The sequence below is a fragment of the Podarcis liolepis genome, assembly GCF_965112155.1.
Source record: "Podarcis liolepis genome assembly, chromosome: 11".
In the NCBI taxonomy this organism is placed as follows: Eukaryota; Metazoa; Chordata; class Lepidosauria; order Squamata; family Lacertidae; genus Podarcis; species Podarcis liolepis.
Genome location: NC_139565.1, coordinates 18,738,109 through 18,764,726, shown reverse-complemented (window position 1 = coordinate 18,764,726; position 26,618 = coordinate 18,738,109). Strand labels below are relative to the sequence as shown.

The window sequence follows — 26,618 nt, the reverse complement described above, 5'->3', positions numbered from 1 at the left end:
TACAGGAACTGATTTTTTAATCACTTCCCCCCTTTTGACAGATTACATTTGAAGGCACCGAGCAGATTAAGCCTGCCAAATTGTTGACAAACAGGGTTTTGTGGGGGAACTAAAAGAAATTAATTTACCTCCAGAATCCATTCTTACCTTCATCAGGCCAACCAAAACTCCAAAATCCATGTTAATTTCATATTTTGAAGCAGGGGAGAAGCAGGGGTTTGTCTCTTGTTCTTCCTTTCCTAAATAATTAAAATAATTAAGACATGGTCAATGTGTGTTCTTGCTTGTACATTTTCTTTACATATTTGCAGCTTCACACTGGCCTTGTTATGCTGGCAGGGGATGTCATCCAGACAGGCATTACAAAATGAGGCTGTCCTTAATGCTGCCTGAGAAGTCTTGAAGATTCCCGCCCCCCCCCCCCCACTTTCAGGCAGAGCAGTGGACAATTTTTTAAACAAATAAGTGTTTTAATTTTTGGAAAAGAAACCCTTCCCTGCTCTGCTTTAACAAATTATTATTATTATTATTATTATTATTATTATTATTATTATTATTATTATTATTATCATTTAACCAGAGCTCTTCAGTGAGCTGCAAGTAGCCTCACTTCTTGCAAAGCCTGGAGTAGAGAAACATAGAGACACACAGAAAAAACAGTGACGGAGCAACACAAGGCTTTGTGGTGTCTATAATCCAACTTGACAGGATTTATTGACACTGTGGTTCAGGGAATAGTAAAATTACCCCAAATTGTTATTTGGCCATAGCAAAAAGTGGCCGTGCACCCCTAATATATGGCAATTAAAAAATGACAACTCTAAGAACAGCAGCAAACAGCCGTAAAACTGGAGACTATCTCTGACTCCTGAGAAATCATTGATGCTATTCACTGTTCTCTATACCTTATACATTGTTCAAAATGTGAAACTAAGTGCAATAACATTTTGTATGGAATAAATTATAGTGAATATAAATTTGCAAAAGAAGAAATAATGAAGGATGTAAGGGGTTTCCCCCTTCAAAGTAACTTTTCCTTTAAGCTAAATTTTAATGATCTTAGGGCCAAACTGGACATCACATTATTTACACAATTGTTACCTGAGTGAATATTTCTTTAAGTAACAGCAGTCATGAAATAACCTGATCTGGACTGGGACAGCTTCTAAATGGAGGGACCTTTAACCCTTTGCCCCTGAGGTGGTCCCAGTCTGAAACAACACCCTCATGTAACTGCTACTTGCTTCCTGTTCTAGTAATGCAAAATTGAATCTCCCATCCGCTGTCAGGAAGTACAGTGCATTCTACACCTTAGAATTATGCCACCTCATTCAGCTGCATGAGTAGACCAGGCCTGAGATCATTACAGTGGTACTTGGATCTCAAACGCCTTGGTACTCAACAACTTGGAACTCAAACACTGCAAACCTGGAAATAAGTGTTCTGGTTTGGGAACCTTTTTCGGAAGCCGAACATGCTCCATTTTGAGTGTTACGCTGAGGTCTGTCTGTTTTTGCTATTTATTTTGCATTTTTGTGGCTTTTTTGTGACTGTGTGGAACTCAGTTCAGCTACTGTTTGATTGATTGTGTGACTGCAGTACATTGTTTATTGCTTTCATTTTATGGATCAATGGTCTCGTTAGATAGTAAAATTCATGGTAAATTGCTGTTTTAGGGGTTGTTTTTAAAAGTCTGGAATGGATTAATCCACTTTGCATTACTTTCTATGGAAAGCGCGCCTTGGTTTTGGAACGGACTTCCGGAAACGGATTAAGTTTGAGAACCAAGGTACCACTGTACTAGGTTGGCCCATTTAATGTGCATCTTTAGTAATAAATGCTTGCTCTAGTCAATAGGCAGAAGGCAGATATTTCTTTAATGTTAACTCAAATTGTTTTGGTTTTTTCCCTATCTCTGAATACTTCGTTATAAGAAAAACTTTCTCTTCCCCCACCCTCTTCTCTTAGTGAATGTCCCTTCAACTGTAATGGAAGCCATGTCAAGACAAGATACCGTGCAGCCATTTAACAAAAGTAGCAAACTACCCTCTGCCACTCCACAGCGGTCCATTGTATTTCCACAGACTCCGTGTAACAGGAATTTCTCTCTTCTGGATAAATCAGGCTCTATCGAATCAGGATTTAACCAGATCAGTGTAAAAAACCAGCGAGTCCTTGCGAGCCCTACATCAACAAGCCAACTAAATTCAGAGTTCAGTGACTGGCATCTTTGGAAATGTGGGCAATGCTTTAAGACTTTCACCCAACGGATCCTCTTACAGATGCATGTGTGCACACAGAACCCTGACAGGTAAAACATGGGCACTCTTTATTTCTATATCTTCTGATAGTAAGATCCATTTCTTTTTGCTTTATCAGGCTGTTACCCTTTCCACCACCAGAGCATTATTAGGAGGAACCTGCACAATGCAATTCATCTGCTGCTGTACAAAACACATAGATAATGGTAGACATAGCTTGGCTTTTTTATTTGGAAAAAAAACACGGGGTACCTAAACACAGAGATAAGAGAAAATGACTAAGAATATAATCTTGGCTTGGTACATCTGTTAGAAAGGGGGAACAAAGTAGAAGGGAAATGTATGGATATCACAGATGGAAAAAAGAGGTCAAGATAATTAAAAGTCATTCTGTCTCTGAAAGATAATATAACTTGCTGCTCAGCAGCTGTCATAGTCATCTCAGGGTTCACCTATAGTGTGCAATGTGTATGAACTTAATTAAGTACTAAGAGGTAATGAATTGGAATTTTTTGCTTAGTACTATTTTTCTTCGGAGCATGCAAAGCCATAAATCGTGCAAAGCTGTCAAAAGGAAATACCTACCCCACCAGTGATGTGGAGGAAAACAGATGCCACTTATTCAATAAACTAATATCCACACAGAAGAAAAATGTTGACTAGATACCTCAGAGTCAAAGTTGGTTTGAAAGTTTGTCAATACAGAATTTTATGGCCATGAACTGAGGATGAAATTTAGCTGAACAAGTGAATTAAAATTTCAGGTACTCTGACCAGTGCCCCAGTAGAGATAATGGAACTATTATTTATAAATCAAATCTGGTTTATTTGACAATCTTGATAGCTGGCAGCACAAAAGACGAAAATCAGATTAATTCAATAAAAAGACTGCTTCTGTTTTTGTCTTTTCCTTTAGCAGCAAAGAGATGCTTTAATAAAACAACTAACACTCCCGGAATAATCATTCAGGCTGCAATCCACGAAGTATTGCTGCTGCAGGATCTCAGTGATGAAAGCGGACATTAATGGACTAGAATGGAGCTCTGGAAGACATAAGAGTTGTGCCAAAACTCTTCATCCATGTTCACGGATAAACTCAGAGCTCTACTACAACATTTCGGGAACTGTGGAAAACATGTAACCCACTTTCATCACTCTGCATCCTCAGTACATTTCAATGCAAATTTCATGTTGGTCTTGTATCACAGTGGTTGGGCAGATTTTAGGTTTTCAGGTCTATTTCATTTTTTACTAAAACCCCAAGCTCCTTCAGCCAAGGCCAGGTGGAAAATAGTGGTTGAGCCATGCAGACTTACACTAAAAATTAAGGACCGGGGTGCTTCGGAACACATGCTCAGCTCTAGATTTGGTAACCACTACCAGAACTGGTAATTCATATCAGTAATCAGCATCAGAACTAAGCTCTTAAACATTTTCATGCAAAAATCTAGTCCTGGTTTTCTGCCAAGCATCCCTCCCCACCCCCAGTCTCTTATTCATCAAAATGTTTATTCGGCTTTACGCCCATCATAAAGCACAACACACAGTCTCTTATTGTTTTCGCATGGGGCAGAGGAGCAGCTTTGTAGATGGGAGTTAGAAACCCTTGCTGATCACCCAGAGATCCACGAGTAGACCCCAAACTACTTTTTGTTCATCCCTGCTGTATAAGATTAGTTGAAATGAATGGGGCTGCAGAGTAGACCCATTGAAAAGTCAACTGATTTCGGTGACTCTAAGCGTTATTAAATTTGACAGCACACTACAAGTTTGATGCAATCTCACTGCACTGAAAGATTAAAAATGCTAGAACACATCTAAAGGAATCCACAAAATTTCCAAAGATGAAAGATAGTAAGGTTTTAAGATAGGAAATGATATATGTATTTCTCATCCTTTGGGGTTAATGTTGGTAGCTAGCAGGTTCCATTGTTGTTTACTGCTCTCATACTAGAAGTTAGAATGTTCAATTGCGCTTCCTGTATTTTCATGGCAATCTCACTAATAAATGTGCCAATAAAATGCAAGCTCTCAAAGTTCTCCAAACATTTATAGGATCTTAATCACAAGAGCCCCATTAGTGCTGTGACTCATGAACCTGGACATTCAGGCAACAATAAACAAAAGCCTGAGGGCGAAAAACAAGGCTTGGTTTTCTGACTGAATCTGAATTAGAAAGATCTACTTAATTAAAAAAAAAAAATTTCGAACCAAATTATCTAGCCTTGACATAGCACAGATTAATCATTATGTTGGGCATAATCTAAAGTGACACGTGTACAAAGGTTCCTCTTCTGTAGAGAAACAATTTTGTTTGTGTACATAGGGACTCCACACATACTGAACATCTTACCCTCCTGCTCTCATTCATAGGAAGGAATGAGGAAACTCTGATTCTCATAGTTCACTGGCATTAGCTGCAATCTGGCACAGCTATTTATATTCTATTTCTGACCCCTCCAATGTAGATGCCATTTTGAAGCACTGGCTGGTGCTCTAGGTATGTGGGCGAGGTTTCAAATGAAAGTTCAAAGTCCTTCCATTTGCCAAAAATAAAATGGAACATATAGTAGGTAGGGAAATGGAGCACCTGAAAAATCTGAATTGTGTGAAGATTAGCAGAATTCTTAGCAGCTGGTAGTTATGTCACACTCACAACTCTGCATTTTTCAGGGTCATGATAGTGTGTATCATCTGTGATCAAGTGGAAGGATGTGCCCTGCAAAATTTCCCTTAGCCTAAAAGAGGGCTACGCTACCTGTTGCGGAGAGGTTGTGCCTTCTTTCAGTTAGATGCCTCCTCCACCCAACATATTGGTGCTAGGAATGCTTTTTTGGGGTGCTTCCGGATCAGTGTTCCTCATGCACGCGTGTTTCTTGCTGTGCCCACCTGATGTCATTAAGAGAACAGCTGAGTGTAGACAGTATTGATCTAGATAATCCAGTAGTCTGACTTGGTAAAACAGCATACTGTGTTGTATCTGGAAACAGAACCTTGAGCTCCTCTCTTTCTGAGTGCCTCATTACCATTGCCTGTGTAATTATCACAATGCTGGTCTCTTGGGGAAAGGGAACAAGTAGGATGTAGCTGAGTCTTAGGTCCCATCCTTCTTCTACATAGAAAGAAGGAATATAGGTAGTATTTTTCTCTCATGCTGCTTGGGGAAAAACCAGGATCTTAGCCACCTCCCTTTTGTGATATGTCATGTTCATAATTTGATGACTATACACTGTACTGTATGTATTTTTCGATTGAGTTAGGCTTGAGCACATAAATAAAGCATCTTTCCTGGATTCCCAGGAGATCTTTGTTTTTTATGTGAAGTCTCTTACGGTGAAGGACATGTAGTAGATTTTTAATAGGGCTGCTGCTTCTGTTCTAAAATTGGGGCTTCTGGAGCCATGGAATTGAAACTAGATTTTGGGGCGGTTTAACAGTTTCTCCTCTATGGTAGGTCACAAGGCCTGAGTCAACACCTGTAGAACGATCCATATTCATATAGACATGGTGTATACTGACGATGTGATCAACTCTCAGTGGCACCATGAGGCCATTGCCAAAGCCCAGAGAAACATGGCTGCTATCTCTACTACTCGGGAGTTAAATGTGGCTCTTGGTGACTTCTCTGACAACAAAAATGTCATCCGATTATCAATAGCCTTAGGCACAGTCTCAAACACTAGCATAGATTTATAATCAGTATAAAGTCTTGACCTCAACCCAGTGCCCAGTGATTCCTATTCACCAGCATCACTACTGCCATGACTTATTACAGAGAAAGAACAGGTTGTGTCTTTTCCTTTTCTACTGTGGTAGCAGTGGTGAGGCTGCATGGGCAAAGGCATCTGATCCCTATTAGTACAAGCCTTGGTTGCTTTTGTCTATGCAGTTCACTTAGTTGCACTGACTTAAGAATATTGTGACTACTGCATCTAGAGTTGAATAAAGAATCAATTTGAGTGACTTGGGGAGATGGAAGAAAAAATTGATTTAGTCAGCTTTTAAAGGCATCCCTACCTAATTCACATTTCCCCAAACACTGTGCAAATAGGAACACAGCCACCCTTCAAAATTCACTCTTCTCCAAACTTTTGATGCATTCTTCAACTAAATAATGTATACAAAAATGCATACATTAAGGGTAAGTAGGCATAAAGGCATATATTAGTGAAAATAACATACAAATATGCATTATATTAGGGAGAATTATTTGTATAAATATGTGTATTAAGTAATGTGTATATCAGTAAAATACTGATTCATTTTCATTAAGACTTTAAAATAAAGGACACTGATGCAGAAATGTGGAAAACTGAACCAAAGATTTGAAAAATTACAAACTGATTGAAACCAAAATTGACAGATTTGCCCATTCCTACTTGTGCCTTTATGAAAGCATCCAGGGCTTGTATTAACATTATACAGGTAAGTTACAGATGCCTTTGTACAGGGTGAGTCCTTGAAAAGAGGCTCCGTGGATACAGAGTACACATGTTACATGGGGCCTCTTTTAAAAGACTCACCCTGTACGTAGACAGTTCACCCAGTGCAAAATTTTGGGAATTGGGTTTGCAGATGTTTGGCACTCACGCAAGAAGCAAGGATATACAGTGGTGCCTCGCAAGACGAAAAGAATCCGTTCTGTGATTCTCTTCATCTAGCGGTTTTTTCATCGTGCGAAGCAAGCCCATTGAAGGATTAGCGGATTAGCGCTATTAGCGGCTTTTAGCACTTATCTGCTGATCGGATCAGCTGATAAGCAGCTTAGCGGCTTAGAAAAAGGTGGGGAAAAGGAAAAAAAACCAGCAGGAACTCGCAAGGCATTGTCGTCTTGCAAAGCCAGCCCATAGGAAATTTGTTTTGCGAAGCACCTCCAAAACAGAAAACCCTTTCGTCTAGCGGGTTTTCCGTCTTGCGAGGCATTCGTCTTGCGGGGCACCACTGTATAATCATAGAAATCCTCCACTGACTGTTGCCTATTTTCTGTATTCAAAAGTGCACTGATAGATGTAATGTACAAAAAGAACCGTTCACCTTTTAAAACTTATACTTTATACAACTATTTTGGATTTTTTGCTCCCATTTAACCTAAAATGCATCTATTTTGTTTATAAATCTTATTAATCTATCACCCAAGGATGATATGCAATATTGGTCATAAAGTTCCTTTATTTCAGTGGTTATAGCTAACTGATATTACCCTGGTGGTTTCCCCTTCTTTGAAATGTCTTTTAAGAAATTAACTAAGATTACTTTGCCTTTTGAAGACCAAGGAGAGAATTGTACACAATCCTAGAGTGCAATCCACTATGCTGAAGCAACACATATAATCTGTTGTGTGCAATAAACTGTGAAGTCCCTGCATAAATTTGATTGCATGAAATGGTGATTATATAACAGCAGAGCATGGTCAACAGTGCTTGTTCATTATTTCATAATTTGAAATATGTACAGCAGTGTATCCAAGAGTTGCATAGCATTAAGTTTTTCCGGGGTAAGAATGTTTAGTATTTTAATTAAAGCTATGGCAGTAGTATTTAATACAATATAAAAGAGTCAGCCAGCGACATTAATATTAGATATTAATCCACCTGGATTAGGAATTGAGTACATCCAGGTTTGTATGCACATTTTGTTTGAATTTGAAATTAATTAGGGTTTTTAAAAAACTACTTTTGACCATTTAGGTTACGTTTCCTCTTACCCTTCAGTGTGATTTTTTTGTTTGTTAAATCATTTCATGTTCCTCCTGGAAACAATCAAAGGATGAATATAACTCATCCAAAATTAATTGGCCAAAGGATGTTCCAAGATTTTTTTTGTTTGCTTGTTTTTTGCCCAGCCATTTACAAATTGACCCACTATTCCTTGATCCAGGAGTCAGAAATCCCTTTTCTCTTCTGTTTTTCTGCTGCAGAAATTCCCAACAATCCCATTTGGGGGGCTCCAGAAAGGGGTAAGCGGAAGCCTTCAATCACAGTGAATCATTTAAAAAACTATTTCATTATTTTTTAACTCAAAGCCAATTCTCATAAAGGACAATTTGTTTACATTTATTTTTCTTTCTTTCCTTAATTGTCATGTGCAGTATGCAATGTTTAATAAATAGTATATGTTTTGGGTTTCATGAATATTTCCCCTGACAGTTTCATATGCAGTTTTTTTTTTCTCATTTTTAGCTTAGCTGTAAATAGTCATGTGCATAAGATGTTGTAAGGTGGTAGACATGGCACATGAGAGCATACCCAGAAGATATGTTAATCAGTGCTTAATCTTTCTATTTTCATGCTATATATAGATGTAGAAATCGTGATTTGATGTGCAGTTTAAGCAGTTATTTAGTAGTTTGGGACTTTTTATAGGTATATTGGCTTACTTAAATCTCTGCTTTTCTTAAAACACTTCAATCTTCCTCAATCTAATTTATAACCTGCAAACATTTAATCATAAATATTCACATCACACAACATACCAAAAAATAGCTTTTAAGGAAGTATTGTATCGAGATTTGTTTTCTCTCTGTTTATACAATAACTCTGGAATATTGAAACCAAATCAAAACAGCAAGCTGTATGCAACAAATTATTATTGCATAAAATTTTTCAATAGTTTGCAGATTAATTGTTTTGTAGTTCAATTTGCTACTCATCATAAATCAAGTAGTTTTAAAACAGTGTCTTCAGGACTCATGCGATTTTGCAGTGTTTGTATCTTTTAGCAGTATTTACAGATGCTTACATTTCTGTTGTGATACTAGCATGAATGACTAAGCTTAAGAAACCTATGAAATCACTTAAGTAAATACAACATCTGTGTTCTATATCTAAATGATGTGCAGCCTGCATTAATTGCATTGGGTTCATTGGAGCGTAGGATAGATTAGAGCTAATGTAGCTGTGAGTGAATAAGGTCCCTGCCTTAAATCTTATCTCTGCCATGGACTCACTAGGTGGTCCCATCTGCAGTAGAGGGTTAATAAAATGAAGTTACCTTACTATGCCAGTATATATGATGTACTTTGAATGTTCCAATATTTAGAACATTCAAAAAGTGCTATATAAGTACTTATTATACATGTTCAACCAACATCCCGGTACAATCCTCGTTTCAGACAACCAGCTCCAATTCTGAATGAATTAATGTTAAATGTCCAACACCTTAAATTCTGCCATGTGCCGCCACAGAAATCTGTTTCATGGCCATTCCTTCATCTGTTGACCTTAAATTAACCCACCTGGGCACAAACCAGAGAAAGAAGAACAAGCTTCATGGGATTTAAGCGCTTAACCAAGTAGGAATTGAAAAGCATTAGGCACGCTTATATTTTTCTGATTTGTACTGATTGTACAGGAAAGAAAAAGTAGGAAGGCACTAATTGCAGGGAAAAGGAAGTAGGGTATCCTGAGGTGCACAATATATTTTTGTTACTGATTCCCATGTGTTTCGACCTCTGTTCTTCTTCAGAGTGTTGCATGGGGCCTCCAATAATAATTTGCTGTCACAACGCAATTATGCCAACAGATTGTGAAAACTGGCAGATTTCAAGTTTGCGGATCTACTTTGTTCTTACTAGAACCCTGAGATCCACCAATTGGATCCAGGTTACAAAAGATGTCATGCACTTGGAATTAAACAATTTTGAGCCCAGAAGTTTGTTCTGAGTACCAGAACGAAATTAAGTTCCTTCCACACAAAAATCTACTTCTGGGGAGTCCTCTCCCCCCCCCCTCCCTCACTTCATTTCAACAGTATAATTTAGATGAAGTAGCATAATTGATGGCATTGTTTAAAAGCTGAGAGCCAGAAATCCCTGCCAGTCTACTTCAAATCACCCAGAGATCTACCACTGAATCCCAGTCTATTTTCTGCCCACCCCGGCATATTGTATGATGGTTGGTATATGGTGTGTGAGAGACAAGACAGACAGAAGCAGAAAGAAAACATCTGCCACATATTTAGCAGTTGACACAATTTCTACAAGGGACAGTTTTTATGTGAGTCATGTTAGGCCTTGGAATCAACACTATGTCTTGTACTTCAGGATTTTTGAGCTCTATATACTTCCTCAGATTGTCTCAAGCTATTACAAGAAACGTTTACAAGCCTCTTGCTTGCTCATGCATCTGCTTAGTGGCACTTCTTGAAACATTTGCTATGTTCTGTCTCTTCTTCTTCAACCTCTACTGACTGTGTGCTAGCAGCCTGGTTTTGACTCCAGCTTCCCTGTAGTAATTAGGTTTCAAACTAGCCCTATTAAATATCGTCCAGGATAACACACACACACACACACACACACACGAGACAAAGAACTCATGAGTCACTTAACTTGCAGCAGCTAGAAATATCATAACTACAGTGGAAGGACCTATCAGGAATGAACATAGACCACTGATACCAAAATGTATGGGAAACCACACTACTAGAGAAGTTAACCAACAAACTCAAACTAGCACGAGAACACCTTCACCCCAGTATGGTTCCCCTTTATCACATACACAGCACAACAAGACAATGACCTATCCCCCCATACCTGACCCAACAATCTACCCCCCCCCCCAAACAAACAAGCCACACTGCAATCAACAGAATGCAACCAACCCAGCTCGGGGGCCCCTAACCTCTCGCTTCATCAATATAAAGAAATAAATGCATACACAACCTACCCACAGGATGCTGACACAAACCCCATCACTAATAACAGGCAGTAGAACAAGAGAACCACACCCCATCTCTCCCCCTCCCTTTCCCCCAAATGCAAGATGTCTATGACAAAAATGTCTCTCACTAAATGCAGTCGAACCAAAAAAGAATATGAACTGGAAGTGGAGACAACAGATATATGTACCTTTCCCCGTTTATCTGTTTTTATTGTAACAGAAAAAACTCTAATAAAAACTTTAAAAATGCTAATTGGGAACCACTGCCATGCATAAACCCTATGAGGTACCAACTCACAAAAGACCTGCAACAGGCATTCCTTTTTCTGATGCCACAAAGGCAATTTACATCATCATTACACATCAGTGGAGGGGTTGCCAGTTACTTTAGGCCCATAAGCATAATTTGAATTTTTGAATAAATGCTGCAGGCACCACCAGCTCTTTCAATTTATGCACACACAGAACAGGAGTAGAGAAAAAGTGCACATGCACAAACTTCATTTTTCCAAGAGATCTGGATAAATGTCATCCCGTGGAACTGATCTGAGCCTTAGAAAAGCACATAGAGGTGGGAGACGAAATGGGGAAAAGTGTCACACTTTGTATTTCCTTCTTCAGCTCTATGTATATTTCTAGAGAGAAAAAGGTAATTACCCTCACCATGTCAGGACCAAGGAGGGCGAGTGCTCAGGTGCTTTATGGGCACCAAGAAAAGACTTCAAAGTTGCCGTGTTTTATGCCCATGTAACTGAGATTAAGCTCCATTGTATCTGCTAGCCCTGTGTAGAAAAGCAAACTTATTTATTCATTTTTTTTATTGAGCAAAATGTATAAACTTCTTTTTTTGTAAAAAACAAAAAAACAAACAAAAAACCTCTAAATGGTTTACAAAAATTAAAGACAAAACATTACAATTATTGATAAAACACTTTAAAATATTCAAAGGACAATTAAAATCAAGTGTCGCTAGAAAGAAACAAAACACGTGGAACTTTTACGTCTGAATAGGCTTCCCTGAACAGAAATGCTTTATGCAGGTGCTGAAAAGAGTGCCTTGAAGATGCCTTCCTAACGTCGATAGCAGAGTCCCATAGTGTAGGTACTGCCACACTGATCTCTTGCAAATGCAAAATGAGTATTATGTGGCACATGTTCCACAGATTGAAGCGGTTGTGTGGGCACATATGGGGTAATGCAGTCTTACTACTAAACTGGTTCAAAGCTGTTTGATTATACTATATTATTAGTATAATTTATATACTAATAATAACACCTTGAACTTGGCCCGGTAGTAAACCAGTTCAGACCTCTGAGCAGAGGTGTTACTCCTGTTAGCAACCATGCTACATCATTCTGCCCAACAGCAGCTTCCGGGACAAGTGCAAGGAAGCCCCACCTAGAATATATTGCAGTAACCCAATCTCGGGATCACCAGTGCCTGAACTACTGTGGTCAAAGCTCTTTCCTATGTAGTCCTCAAACGTCAGATCATTCTGCAATATTTCTGCATCATTAAGTACGTTTGCTTCATGTCCGCGTCTGTGGGCTCACTCACAGTGATGCCATTAGGTCCACGAGCAATAATGGCTCAGTCTGATACAGGTTTACACAAAGGCCACAATTTTATTTGGTTGCAGAGCTTAAGTTTGGTTAGGGCAGGACCTTCCCTTCAGCTGCCTGAAAAGGGTAACCACTGAACTGATGGGGTGATCAAGGGGTAGCCCATGTTTAAGCCCTGGGAATGGAGCAGACTGAAGCCTCTAATGTGTCTGGTCCACCCCTAGGTCCTACCTAGAGAACCAACAAAAGCCTCCTGTTGGCTCCCTTCCCTATGCACAGCCTGCAAAGTGCTATAGTTGTGATGATGCATGCTCCAAAAGCATGCTCCAAAAATGCACGCTCCAAAAATTTGTGGGGACACAAATCCAGGACCTTGGTTAGTCATTCCCCCTGCCCTCTGTCCTGGAGGCTTCTACAAGTTTGAAAATTATTTTGAGATGAAATCCTAGAATCAGGCTGTTCCTAACAATGGAAAGAGCTGAAATTACTCTTTATAACTACAGGCGGTAAACATTTTGCACGGGGGTTCCGTTCCTGGCCCCCCTGCGTGTTGGCGGAGCATGCATAAGCCCACCTTGTTACGCTCCTGCTTCGTCAGGCCCTCTTTCGGGTCCAAAAGGACTCGCACATCAATTCGACACAAGGAAAACGGTTGCCGCTTGTACTATTTTATTTTGTCCAATTTGAAGATGTTGGGACTGCATGCTCATCACCCCTAATGTAGCAAGCTCTAGGAAGTAGATGCCCATGACATTCATGCAACAGCATTCCACAGACCATTGCAAACTATAAATGACATGCATATTTTTACCAAAACGAATTATAGTTTGAATGATAAGAAAATACTACTTTTATTATTATCATCACAATTATTACCACAACTTAAGTACTACTGCAGGAAAAGGCAACTGTGCATTTCTTCTACTTTAAAAATGATGCATTGGAAAGGGTTGTATTTGCCATTTTCATTGTAGTTTTTAATTATTTGTTCGTATTTTGTTCCATGTATTTCAGTTTGGTAACTATTTGCAAACAAAGAACAGCATGATTTTGCCGAATAAAAAATTAATCATGTTGACCTGCCTTTTTTTAAAAAAAGAGATTAATTGGTTTTATTTAGTGTCTTATTTGTTTGTTGTGGGAGCTGTTAAAATAGATAACCAGGGGCTAATAAATGTTAATGATCCCACTCACTCTTAGAAAATCAATGGGTCATGATTACAGCACATCTCAGTGTATTGTTTTTGACTAAAATAATTTAATTCTTAAGAATATTTTGAGAAGAAACTATCCTTACTCATCTTTGTTTTATCATTGCCAGAATTTTCATGTCAGTTTGATGAATGATTTCTGCTTAAGTGAACAATTCCTTTGAACGAAGAATAAAGCTGAAAAGCATATCCCTCTTGTCCCACAGTAATGACAGTAGTTATAGAGTAATTATTAGTGTGTGCCTTTGAGGTATAGGATTTCACATGCGCTCACATTGTATAGGAAATATGTGGTCCCAAACTCTGCATGCTTTGAGCTCTGGGTAAACTGGGGTTCCCCCAATTCATTCAAGGCTTTGAAACATGCTCTACATGTGCAATGAAGAATCCCCATTGTGAGTCTGGTAGAATATTTTTGGTTCACAGGGAAATGCTTCGTCTGCAGCTGTATATGACAGGTTCCTAACATGCAGCTGCTTTGAATAGAGTGAAAGATCAATTGGAGAACACGGTGTTTTTATTTATTAGTGTGTGTGTGTGTGTGTGTGTGTGTGTGCGCGCGCATATATATATATATATATATATATATATATATATATATATATATATGCTTTCGTAGATTTTCACGGGTACAGGAATGCAGGTTTTGGTGTCTTCGGGTGTCTTCCCGTGTAAGAGTTGGGGTGTCTAGGCGACGTTTCGACGAGGTCTCACTCGTCATCTTCAGGCTGGTGCTTTCTCTGTTCCAGTAACAAGAAGCCGAAAGCACCAGCCTGAAGATGACGAGTGAGACCTCGTCGAAACGTCGCCTAGACACCCCAACTCTTACACGGGAAGACACCCGAAGACACCAAAACCTGCATATATATATATATATATATATATATATATATATATATATACACACACACACACACACACACACACACACACACACACTACTTATATTGTGCAAGCAATCCATTCTTTTTTTAAAAAAAAACATGCTATGGATGTACATTGCAGAGACTTATATAAGTTTAGCATATGCTCAGGAGGAGAACGACAAAGCTCTCGGGATCTTCAGATCTCTATAGATACTCCACAGTTATCAATACAGATCCAAGGTCTTACGAACTCTTATACCAGTGTAAATATACCAGTGCAAGCAGTAATTTACATGGGCAGGGGGAAGGCAAGTCAGCACAGGAGAACTAGAGGGGGAAACCTACGTTACAGGAAGATGAGAACTTTCACTCATTCGTTTTGAACTGTATAATCTACATCTTCAGATACTTAAGGCAGCTAAGTCATCAATACTAAAACAATGCAATAAAACCTTAATATCACACTACTGAACAAACTCAAAAATTGTCAGTGGCTTAATTGTCCATTTTACCAGCCTTAATAATCTTACCAATCACCTTCACCATAGTCCTTTCAGGGATGTCACAGTGACTCTCATTTTACATGCAGATGGTGGTGGTTGGAGCTCACTAGGAATTTGAGCGGGGGTGGGGTGGGTTAGACAAATTCAGGTAGAATAAGGCTATAAATGGTTACTAACCATGTTGTCTATGTTCTGCCTACACCGTAGGTTGCAGCATGCTTCTGAATACTAGTTATTGAAAACTGCAGGAGGGGAGAGAGTGGTTGCACTTAGTTCCTTTCTTGTGTGCTTCCTGCAGACATCTTGTGGTAATAGGATGTTGGCCCAGATGGGCTCTGGGCCTGTTCCAGCAAGCTCTTACGTGCTTATGAAAATTCGAGGTCCATGGCGAATGCCTGGGGCTTAATCAAGGCTCCATAAAGGGCTCCGTTGCAGTGGCATATTGCAGCTTTAGAACTTTTTCTTTGAAACTTGTTGGGAAACACTCATCAAATATTTTATAATGTGAGTAATTAAAATAATATAATATTGAACTATTGACCAACGCTAGGCCATTAGTCAAGCTAAAAAATTCTACGATCATTGCTCTGAAGCACTGTGAAATAATAGTATTGGTGATCAGCGATGCAAGTAGTCACAATTAAGCAGTTCAGTTGACGAATGAGGGAGTACACTTTATTTTATGCTTAATTGAATTGCTGTACATGCTTGGTCACCATTGTCTCCTTTCCTTTAGAGCTTTGGATTCTAGCTATTTAGAGGCGCACATTTGTAAAAGGGAGAAAGCAATTAAGACTGTCGTATCGGCTCTAAAAATGCAGACAACGTGAGCTGTGCCTTGGGCTGCTCCTCGCTATTAAAATCATTAATATGCCTAAAGATACAATCTTAATTTTCTTAAAACACTAATAGGAAACTAAAAACGCATCTCCCTACATTAAAAATAGCCAGATGGGTGAAGAGGCTCAAGCGCCTTAGAATATTTGTAGTGCAATCCTGCTCATGTCTACTCATAAGTAAGTCCCATTGAGTTCAATAGGAGTTGCTTCCAGGAAAGTGGGTATAAAATTGCAGTCGTCTGCAAAGCTTAACACTGTATGCGGAAAATCTGAAACATAGAAGGGTGGACATCTATCATCATAAACCTCTAAGCATAAGTCTGTGATCGACAAGCATATGTTGGGGTCAGGGCTAGGAGGTAACGTCTATTTCTTTCTCTTTTTTTGCATAATATCTGACAAGAGCTTTAGGCAGCAGCAGTAAATGTTCTGATTCTTTCCATAGTAGTTTAGCCCAATATGTTTGGGTGTCCCAAACAGAGTCGCTGTCCTGCAACTGTAATCGCTGTGCTTACAGTGGGGGCCTGGTAGTGGGAACAGTGCTGCTCTTTGCATTAGCTTCCCATACTTAACAAATAGATAAAATAAGTAGAAGATTTCTTTTCTTGAATACATTTTTATGCTTTTCCATTCTATCGCTTTTTCAAAATTTAATTAGCCTAGTGTATTTTGTATTTTCCTCCCCTTCATTTTAATGCTCACACATTACATTTGTTGTTGGGGCTTGCAACATTATGAGCTGTTTCTAACAAATGGTAAAAGGTAAAGGTAAAGGGACCCCTGACCATTAGGTCCAGTCATGACCGACTCTGGGGTTTGCGGCGCTCATCTTGCTTTATTGGCCAAGGGAGCCAGCGTACAGCTTCCAAGTCATGTGGCCAGCATGACTAAACCGCTTCTGGCGAACCAGAGCAGGCACGGAAATGCCGTTTACCTTCCTGCTGGAGCGGTACTTATTTAACTACTTGCATTTTGACTTGCTTTCGAACTGCTAGGTTGGCAGGAGCAGGGACCGAGCAATGGGAGCTCACCCTGTCGCAGGGATTCGAACTGCCAACCTTCTGATCGACAAGTCCTAGGCTCTGTGGTTTAACCCACAGCGCCTGCAAAATGGGGCGGGTGGTGGTGTAGGATCTTAGAATTAGACCACTTTAGGGATAGTGTCACTAAAGGAAAGCAAGCAAGCTTAGTTAAGTATCTTATGTTTAAAATGATCTTCTTTGCAAAAAATATATATATATATATATTTCAAAGAGTTTGTCATTTTTGTCCTGGCTTTGCTATGTCACCAGTGTCTTTTTATGCAAACTAACAGAGTACTTGGGAAAGTTACAGGTAGAATTTGGTTTCCGTTGATATAAAAACTAGTCCCACTGAGAATACATCTCCGTGAGAACTGAGAGGATGAACATTTCAGAAGTAGATATGATTAGGCCTTCTGCAAATAGCTGTGTTGTCTTCTTATATTTAATTATGACCTGGTTTGGACCAAATTTGGTTTGAGATATTAGTCTTGTGGTATTGGATTTTGCATGTGTACCCTTTATTTTAAATATTAACACCCACACATTGGGTGCCTCATAAGTAAATAACCTTCCTGTCCTGCCAATCATAGGACATATTATTAGGGAGACTGTAGTCTGAAATGGACCACTGAAGACCTTGACTAGCCTCAGTTTATGCAAGACACCGTTGAACTGGTGGACACATAGCATACAAATGATTATCCAATAATCACACGAAAGACAAAAGCTCGCTAGAAGGCCAAAGCTCACTAGACTTAATCTTGTTATATCAAGCTCTTTCTTTGCTGATAGTTATAGAAATCATTTATTTGATGTGGCTGGAAAAATAAAAGCATTATCTAGTAGCAGTCTTTAACATGCACTTACTACATACAAAACAGTGTTTTGTTTTGTGTGTTGGTTTGTGTGTGTGGTTTAGTATCAGCCATGCATAGGTATTTCCAAAATGTGTGTCTGAGGGCCTAATTACATTAAATTAATGTGTGTTTTTAAAAATTAAATAACGTGCAAGAGTGTAGGATTGTTAGAAGATCACAGTGCATAGGAAGGGGAGGGTTAAGCCTTCATACCCCAGCCACAACCTCTCTGAAATCACACACATACAGCAATTAGCATTAGAAAACAAGCTCCTATTGCTAAGGGGGGGATATATTGTAGCTGGGAATCATGGGGGCAATTATCCCCCCCCCCCCCTCTGGTAGTTAATTCTTAAAATCATGTTACTATGCTTACTAAGACCCTGAGTCCTTACCATGCTGGAAGGCAACGCATCACTGAAAGGGGAGCTCAAGTAGGCACTCACATGCACATCACATAACAATAAAAAAACCATCACAGCTCATAACATGTTAAATACATGCCCCAAGAGTGCTCTTAAATTAGTGAATAATAGAATTCAGAACTGTTAATCTAAATCTGCATTCCATCTGAAGTTCCCCTTTTCAGTATAGAAAGGATATTGTATTTTAGGCGTTGACAAAACTCAGCAGAAAAGCACAAATGAGGCCATCTCCCAAACCCCGATTTATCTGGAATGAGCTGCCTTGGGTACTCAGAACAAAAGAGGAAACACTGGGTGCGCCATCTTGGATTCTTTTGGGTACATGCAGCAGTTGTTCTGCACACCCTGAGAAGAATTAAAGACAGCGATGCTCATGTCGCTCATTTTAGCAAAGACCTCCCCAACTGGTCTTTCTGATCTGTAATATGTAAAACAGGATATGCTGGAGATTTGGAGATGGTTATAATTTGAGTCTGTTATCTTTTAACTTAATAAGCTGCTAGTGTATGAGGGAGTGGGGAGTGTTCTCCAAAAGAGCCCTTTATGATATATTTATTTTCAAGGATGGGACTTTACAGAATATAGTACGGCGTTTTTATATGTTCATTTTTACTATTATTATTTTTTCAAAAGACTAGAGAAACAAAACGACTTAAGAAAGCCCACTACTATATTCCCTTGCAAAAATTAGCATTCCAAAGCTCAGCTGCACCACCCAAATTATTTTCCATTTGCTTCAGTAAAAATAAGTAGTGATCACATTGGGTGTTTCTATTTTCTGCAGGCCCTATCAGTGTGGACACTGCTCCCAATCCTTCTCCCAACCTTCAGAGCTACGGAACCACGTAGTCACCCATTCCAGTGACAGACCTTTCAAGTGTGGCTATTGCGGTCGTGCCTTTGCTGGTGCTACTACACTCAACAATCATATCCGGACACATACAGGGGAGAAGCCCTTTAAGTAAGTAATCAAAGGACCAGAGGAACAGGAAGGGAATTTAGACAAGAATCAGTAAATATCCTAGCCCTTGGAATAGGTCTGTTTGGAATTGAAGTTCAGAATACCCCCCACAGTCCTCCAGGCACTGCTCTTGAGCAAGACCAAGTCATTTCAATAGCATTTATGCAGAATCAGATCTTTGTTGGTTGGTAGCACCCAACCCTTTTAATGTTTCCTTAAAATCGTAAGATCATGCTCTTATATATAGTGAATGTATGTCAAATATCTGTAAGCAGTTCACTAGGGACAGCTTGTTGTTAACGGGAAAGCAGTTTTCAATAGCAGCCCTACCAGTGATTTTATCTGAAAATATCAAAGGAAGGCTTTATCTGAAATTTCAAGCGTAGGGCGTCCAGATTGTTGAACATCAAAAGTAGGGAGAAGCCAAGACAACAATTGTCGTGCATGTGCTGATTACAAAGAGAAATATTTCTGATAGAGAAGATGTGGCGTGGGCAAAAAGCCATCATTTTACATTGTTGTAATAAGCAAAATTTTTGAGTGCTGGATAAGGACCAATAAACTGAAATTGAATCATAACAAGATTGTGGCACAGGGGATGGATGGTTCTTGGATGTAGGAAGTGCATGTTTTAGGCAGGGTTGTGTTCTTTCTAAAAGAGCACATGTGCAGTTGCTAGATGCTTATATTGTCTCTAGAGACCAGGTGGCCTCAATGGAATGAAATGCCTTTTATCAGCTTTGCTTCATTCACCAATGAACGAAGGGATAGTCTGGCCATGGTAATCTAAGCTCTGGTAACACTTGATTGGGAGCCGCCCGGAGTGGCTGGGGAAACTCAGCCAGATGGGCGGGGTATAAATAATTTATTATTATTATTAATATTACCTCATTAGATTATTGCAATGTATTATATATGCTGCTGCTCTTGAAGGTGACTTAGAAGTTTGAATTGATGTAGAAGGCATCCTCAGAATTCTTGATTATGTCGTGTTGTAGGCACATCGTGCCAATTTTATAAGGACTTCAATGGCTTCCTATTTGCTTCCATGCCTAATTTAAGTCGCTGATATTTACCTTTAAAACCCTAAATGGCTTGGAGCCCAAATACCAAAAGGAGTGCCTTTCCCATAACCATCTGTCCACACGGTAAGATCTTGCAGAGACCCTCTATCACAGGCATGGCCAAACTTGGCCCTCCAGCTGTTTTGGGATTACAACTCCCATCATCCCTAGCTAACAGGACCAGTGGTCAGGGGTGATGGGAATTGTAGTCCAAAAACAGCTGGAGGGCCAAGTTTGGCCGTGCCTGCTCTATCAGAATCAAGTTAATCAACAGCAAAAGAAAGGGCTTTCTTGGCAATAGCTATGGAGTGCCTGCCTTAAAGATGCACTCCTAGCGCCTACATTGCAGTTCTTTTGGCACCAGGTGAAAATATTCTTATTCACCCAGGCATTTCAATCTATAGTTAATTTTAATTATTATTTTTTAATTACTGTATTTTTTAATTACTGTATAATTGGCTGTACACTGCCCTGGAATCCTAAATAGGACAAAGGGCAGTAGGTGAATGTTTTAAATAAATAAACATAAAGATTCAATTTAATCAGTAGGGCTTTGGTTCAGCCCCTTCCTTCTGTGGCTGTTTATAAACCCTGGGCAAGAAACTAGTGGCCAGGTATTAGTAAGTCTCTGCAGAGAAGTCAAGACCAACAGAAAGAAGAAAGTGAAGCTATCCCACTTTCAAAGTCTAGACCTCTACACTTGATCCTTAAATCCCATTTTCTACTGCACAGTCTTAGTGGGCAATGTGGAATTCCATTCTAAATTATAAGTGGTTTGACATTATAGTTGCCTTGCAAGATTTGGTGATGGAATCTTTAATGCACTTTTCAGGTTAATATGAGGATGTAAACAAGGCAGTTTATTACCTATATTTTAAGCTAGTTCAGGTAAATCAGGTAATTTTAAAAGATCACCAGTTTTCTAAACCCATGTGACCACAAGTTAGTATCATATTCTGTTCCTGTTTTGGGGGGGGGGGGGCATGTAGAGCAAAGAAGTCACTTAAACAGGTTTATGTTAGATAACAGCATTAGATCACTTCAAAGCCCTTATTTTGCAGTAGAAGTCAGGTTCAGGATCTGGCTTCAGACCCCACTTCTAGAATGGGCATGCTGCATTGCTTTGGGTAAAAAATTATCTGTGGTGCTCAAGTCCCAGTCTATAAAATACTAGTGGTATTACCCCCTGTAGACACACAAGGTTTCAGAAGAACAAAACACCATAAATCCAGTAATAACAGTTGCAGATTATAAGAATATAAATGTCTGGCAGCTGTCAAACTCTGTCCCATGTTTAAAAAAGATAAAAGTCTAACCTTAAACACTGCATATGCACCCCAATCCTATGCAAAATGATTTTCATTTAAGTAAAGCTAATTTGAGCTTTAAAAAAAAATTCTTATTTCTCTGCTGTGGTTGGGGCACAGGAAGAGGCCATTAAAAATGGTGTGTTCCATAACAATCATCAACTTCTTACTGAACTTGATTTTATTTACCAGGCATTTTATATTTGGCTAATGTAAGAGGATATCTGTCACTGTGAACTATCAGAGACCTTATGAACGAGCTGTTTATGCAAGAGATAATCACAATGGTTGCCTAGCCTCCATTCAAGACATGTCTGGGCACCATGCTTGTAAGTGTAAGATCAGGCATGGAGGTGGGGAGGAAGAGCCCAAACTTTGCAAAGACCAGCACAGTCAGAATTCAAGTAGGGACTGCCTGAAATGATACAGTTCTACTGTGTCCACTAATGGTGCCCATGGAGCCATTATGCTGGATTAATAGAGCCAATGGAAAGCAGAGCCAAAACCAGTGCCAGCAATCAGATTGATTTTATGTAGTTGCTGTGTAAATAGATTTTAGTAATTAATTGTGGAGGTTTCCGGGTCAAAATGGAAAATAGATTTCTTTTAATGTTAAGGTGTTACTTATGTGTAACCTTGTTGACTCCACTTTCATTCCCCCCTTAACATCCTGTTTTTGTCGTGTTTCCAATAAAGCTGCAGTTTGCCCCATTTAGAGGCATTACTACTCCCCCCCTCTTTTTTGTATTGTTCTTTTTCTTTCTTCTTTTGTCTCTTGTTCCAAAACGTCTAGTGTAGTTTCAACACAATTCCATTCAGAAAATAGAGCTATATCAAATGGTTGGCATGTTAGCTGCATATGAATCAAATTGATTTTGGTGTGATCTATGCACATTCACTGAATATATAGGATTATTACCTATAGCATAGAATTGTCCGATACTTAATGTCTGTATTGTAGCTTGTGCAAATACAGTGGTACCTTGGTTTACGAACTTAAGTCCATTCTTAAACCAAAGTGTTCTTAAACCAAGGCGTGCTTTCCCATAGCAGCGGGGGACTCAATTTACAAATGGAACACATTCAACAGGAAGCAGAACATGTTCTGCTTGCAAGGCAAAGTTCACAAACCAAAGCACCTACTTCCGGGTTTGCAGCGTTCTTAATCCAAGTTGTTCATAAACTAAGGGGTTCTTAAACCAAGGTACCACTATAAGAAGCAATTGCTAAGGATTGAAATATAAACTATGGTTATAATAGGGAATTTAGAATAGTCTGGTGTGAGACAAAGATTTTGAGTAAACCAGTGAACAGTGAATTTGTTTTATGAGAAATGTGGGATTTGTTTTAATACAGGTGTGAACCATGCATAGATAGGAGTGTGTATTTCATAAGATCATACAATGTGTTACAGAACAATCCTAACTCTCTACTGGGGAGCAGCAGCAGAACAGAATGGCAGAGTCACCACTGCCTTTGAAGTCCTGCGGCTTATGGCAGCCGGGGCACAGAAGGGCATGCAGTTACTTTGAGTAGCTTCAGAATAGTGAGGCATGGGGGCCCAAATTAGGCCCTCACCTGGCAGTGGGCTGGCTTTGGATCATATACTGTTTGCAGGGGTTATTCTGGTCACTGCCTGGGGGAACTCTGCCAGCGGTGTCTTTTACAGTCACAGTGGGGGCCTCCACAACTCATCTTATCCTAATCTTAGCTTTAATATAATCACAACAGCCCATTACTATCCCTTCTCCAAAGTGACACCAACCCAAGATATATGCAGTGACATTTGTGTTTCCCTACATATGAAAGAAAAACAGAATGTTTCTATTGCCTGCAAGACTATAGGGCAGACCAGAAGGGCAGCGTGGGCGCTTATATTGTCCGTGTATCATTGTAACTTATTTCCCTGGGTACCACTTCTTCAATAAGTTCTGAAATGTCTGACTAGCAATAGAGGAAGCTCTTTTATGGGCATCCCCTTAACTCTGATCTGTATGTTATGAGTATTTAATGGAAGCTTCTTGAAACACTTTTGTTATAACTAATAGACAAGCCCTTTCTCATTACCATCCATTTTTTGGTGGCTCAGGGGTCCCTATGATGTAAGCAGATTAAGTCATAATACTACTCTGCCTGTTAAGGCAGTGATGGCTAGGTACTTCTTGGATTTGAAATATATGTTTAGGATGCACAAATGGAATGTATTGGACATCTTTAGCTATATATGTAGGGAAAGGAAATTTCAACTCCAAGGATAGCTCAGTTCCTTATATTGTATAAGCTAATCCAAGAATTGAATTGATTTCAAGGCCTTCATGATAAAAAAAATCATAATTTGCAAGTTTGTCAAGCAATGAAAGGTAGTATATTTTGACACACTAATCCAGTAACTAATCAGTTTTCTAATAAACAATCAGCAATACACTAATGTGTCATCAGCATTTCAGGAACTCTGGAGAGAGGAAGATCTGCACATAGACGTTAATGAATACACCAAAAATCATTAGGTGATCAATACTTCTGAGTTATTTTCATTGAGCTGATAGGTCTGATACATTAGAGCTGACATTTTACATTTGTCAAGATCACAGTGCAGTTTTTAACAGTAGAGCAGGCTGCTAAAATATTCCAAGAGAGACGATCAAAGAAACACAACTTAAAGATGTTGACATCCTAGGCAAGAACTAGAGGTGAGATGAATGAGTATGTAACATTCGGGTCAGAGGTTCCTCAAACCATAATTTCCCTTAAAAATAATTAACAGGCACTTTATAACATTCTGTAATTGTGTATGCATGTTTGAGAAGGGTTGTTCCTTTCCAATGCAATGATTACAGTTGAAGAAGCAGGGGTACAGAGAGGGTTAGAACCTCTTATTTTTCATAGGCATACTTTTTTCATAGGGATCTTCTCAGATGTTAATAGGCATTACACAGCACCATTTAAAATCCAGATTATTCCTATGAGCATTACATTAAAGCTCTGCATAGCCTACAAGATTCTTCTTTGCAACGGGACCTTTGCAAGATGGGGGTGGGGTACTCTTGTTCAGCTTTTACTCATTTCAGTGGGCCCTATCCAGGGCATATTTCCTGTCACTTCCCTGGCTGACTTATATCCTATAAACTTGTCAGGCATCAGTGTCACGCATTCAAAATGATTATGAAGAAGTCACCTTCTGTTAAAGCACTAGAATTTGGTAGAGTACATTCTTATCTGGAATAGGCGCAGATTACACTCTCTGAACTACATACGCCCTGTGTCAGTCCCTGCAGAAGCCCTACATCTTAATGCATTCATTATCTTGCCATGTCATTTAAATCAATGGAGGGAAGGGGGGGTAGAGAGAAGCCTTTATATGACAATGAAAATGCACTGGCGAGTGTTTGACTTTTCCAATCAGCCATTTCTACTCAATATCAAATCCTGGGTAACATTTTTTTTAAAAAATGCTTAAAACTATTATGAGTAGTAACTACAGCCTCCTTAACTCAACTGCTTAGTGATCTCAGGCAAGTATGGGGATTTATTCTGTTGCTGCAAAACAAAGTGATCATTGTTCCATGGCTTCACAATTGCTCCAGTAGGTAGGACTCCTGATTTTAAATTAGCAGGAGGTGAAATTCTATTTGTCATCAATTTCTCCGAGGGATTACAGAGCAGAAAACTGCAGACAAGCTGCTTCTTTGATGGCTCACTCCTAAAAATCTCTTTTTGTTCTTTATCTATTTGAACTGACAGTGATCAGAGCTGCAGCAGGACAGGCCTCTCTGGAGAAATCACCTTCCCCCTGTCTATTGACAGATTCCTCTGTTCTGAATCAGACAGGCCTTGTCCCATCATAGGCATCAAGGCCTTGGAAGTAGCCACCAATTAAACCTCTTGAGCCAGTAAAATCTGAAGCCACTTTTGAGTGTCTGTTCTGATTAGGCAGGATAAGACGAAGCCCGCTGCCCGCTCCCCCTTCCCCCAGAGCAGCTCCCCACTCTCAATTTTCTCTCTTGCCTTCTCCAGGTGCGAGAGGTGTGAGAGGAGCTTCACACAAGCCACCCAGCTGAGTCGACACCAGAGGATGCCCAATGAGTGCAAGCCAATAACAGAGAGCACAGAATCAATTGAAGTGGATTAACTGATTGACTGGTTGGAATTAAACTGCAAGGAAAGTCATGATTAAATGTCACGGACACTTAAGCAAAACCAAAGATTTCCTCTGAGCAACTTTCAATCAGTCCCAGAAAACCAAGAGCAGTAATAAAATAAGTAAGATGTTAAGAGATATTGATCCTGGCGTGGAAGTGAAACCAGGAAAGAGATTATTTATTTATGACTAGGAATGAGACTGATTTCCATGGACAAGGAACCCGGGCCTGCTAGCATCCTAGCCTCCCACCCCACCATGTATTGCTTTATTTCTAAAAAGCTTTTATAATTGTTATTTAATACCAAAGCAACAAAGATCAAGGGTTCTTCAGCCTATAGCTATGACTATGAATGCACACGGACTTGTTTATGATTGCACCTTTTCCTCTAGCATGACTCAGTGGACCTAGAGGTATCTTGCTTCCTTGGTTCCTTTGGGTTGCATTGCTCTTGACTTGGCTGTTATTTTTATTTTTTTAAAAGTGGTCTCCGAATGACAAGAGAATGAAGAAGATCCGGAACCATCTTTGTGTTGGTGTCAGAACTCCTCCAACTAATGGACATTTTCATTCCCATGGTTTCAGAACTCACATTTTGTGCACTTTTTTTGTATAAATGTTTTCATTAGCCAGTGTTGCATTGGCCCAGGAGATCCCAGAAATGTTAAATAAACTTTGTCCTATATATATATATAGAGATATATCTGTAGATGTATATGCTGTTAAAACAAAACAAAACCCTCCTATGCTGTAAGGAAAGCATTTGAAATACGTAGAATTTTCAAATACTATACCTCTTTTATGAACGTCATATTATTCACAGGTAATGAATAGTTTCAGTGAAACATTAACACTTATCTAAAGGTATCATGCTTGAAAACATAAATGTTAAAATGGAATAGCAAGAGAAGCAGTCTTCAGTTTGATTGTAAAAGTTAGA

General features: G+C 39.3%; 1 protein-coding gene across 5 annotated transcripts in view; it reads left to right on the top strand.

The window, feature by feature from the left end:
* The window catches only part of PRDM6 (PR/SET domain 6), a 101,751-nt gene extending 75,380 nt beyond the window's left edge, over nt 1–26,371 (top strand). For 2 of the 5 annotated variants that reach the window (XM_083464540.1, XM_083464539.1), the window contains exons 6-9: nt 1,969–2,311; nt 8,179–8,217; nt 18,992–19,168; nt 25,554–26,371. In XM_083464540.1, coding sequence (XP_083320666.1) covers nt 1,969–2,311; nt 8,179–8,217; nt 18,992–19,168; nt 25,554–25,668 — 674 coding nt within the window. In that variant the 3' untranslated portion in view covers nt 25,669–26,371. The remainder of the gene's footprint in view (nt 1–1,968; nt 2,312–8,178; nt 8,218–18,991; nt 19,169–25,553) is intronic. The other 3 variants (XM_083464541.1, XM_083464542.1, XM_083464543.1) reach the window with 3 other exon arrangements.
* Nucleotides 26,372–26,618: the final 247 nt, after the last annotated feature.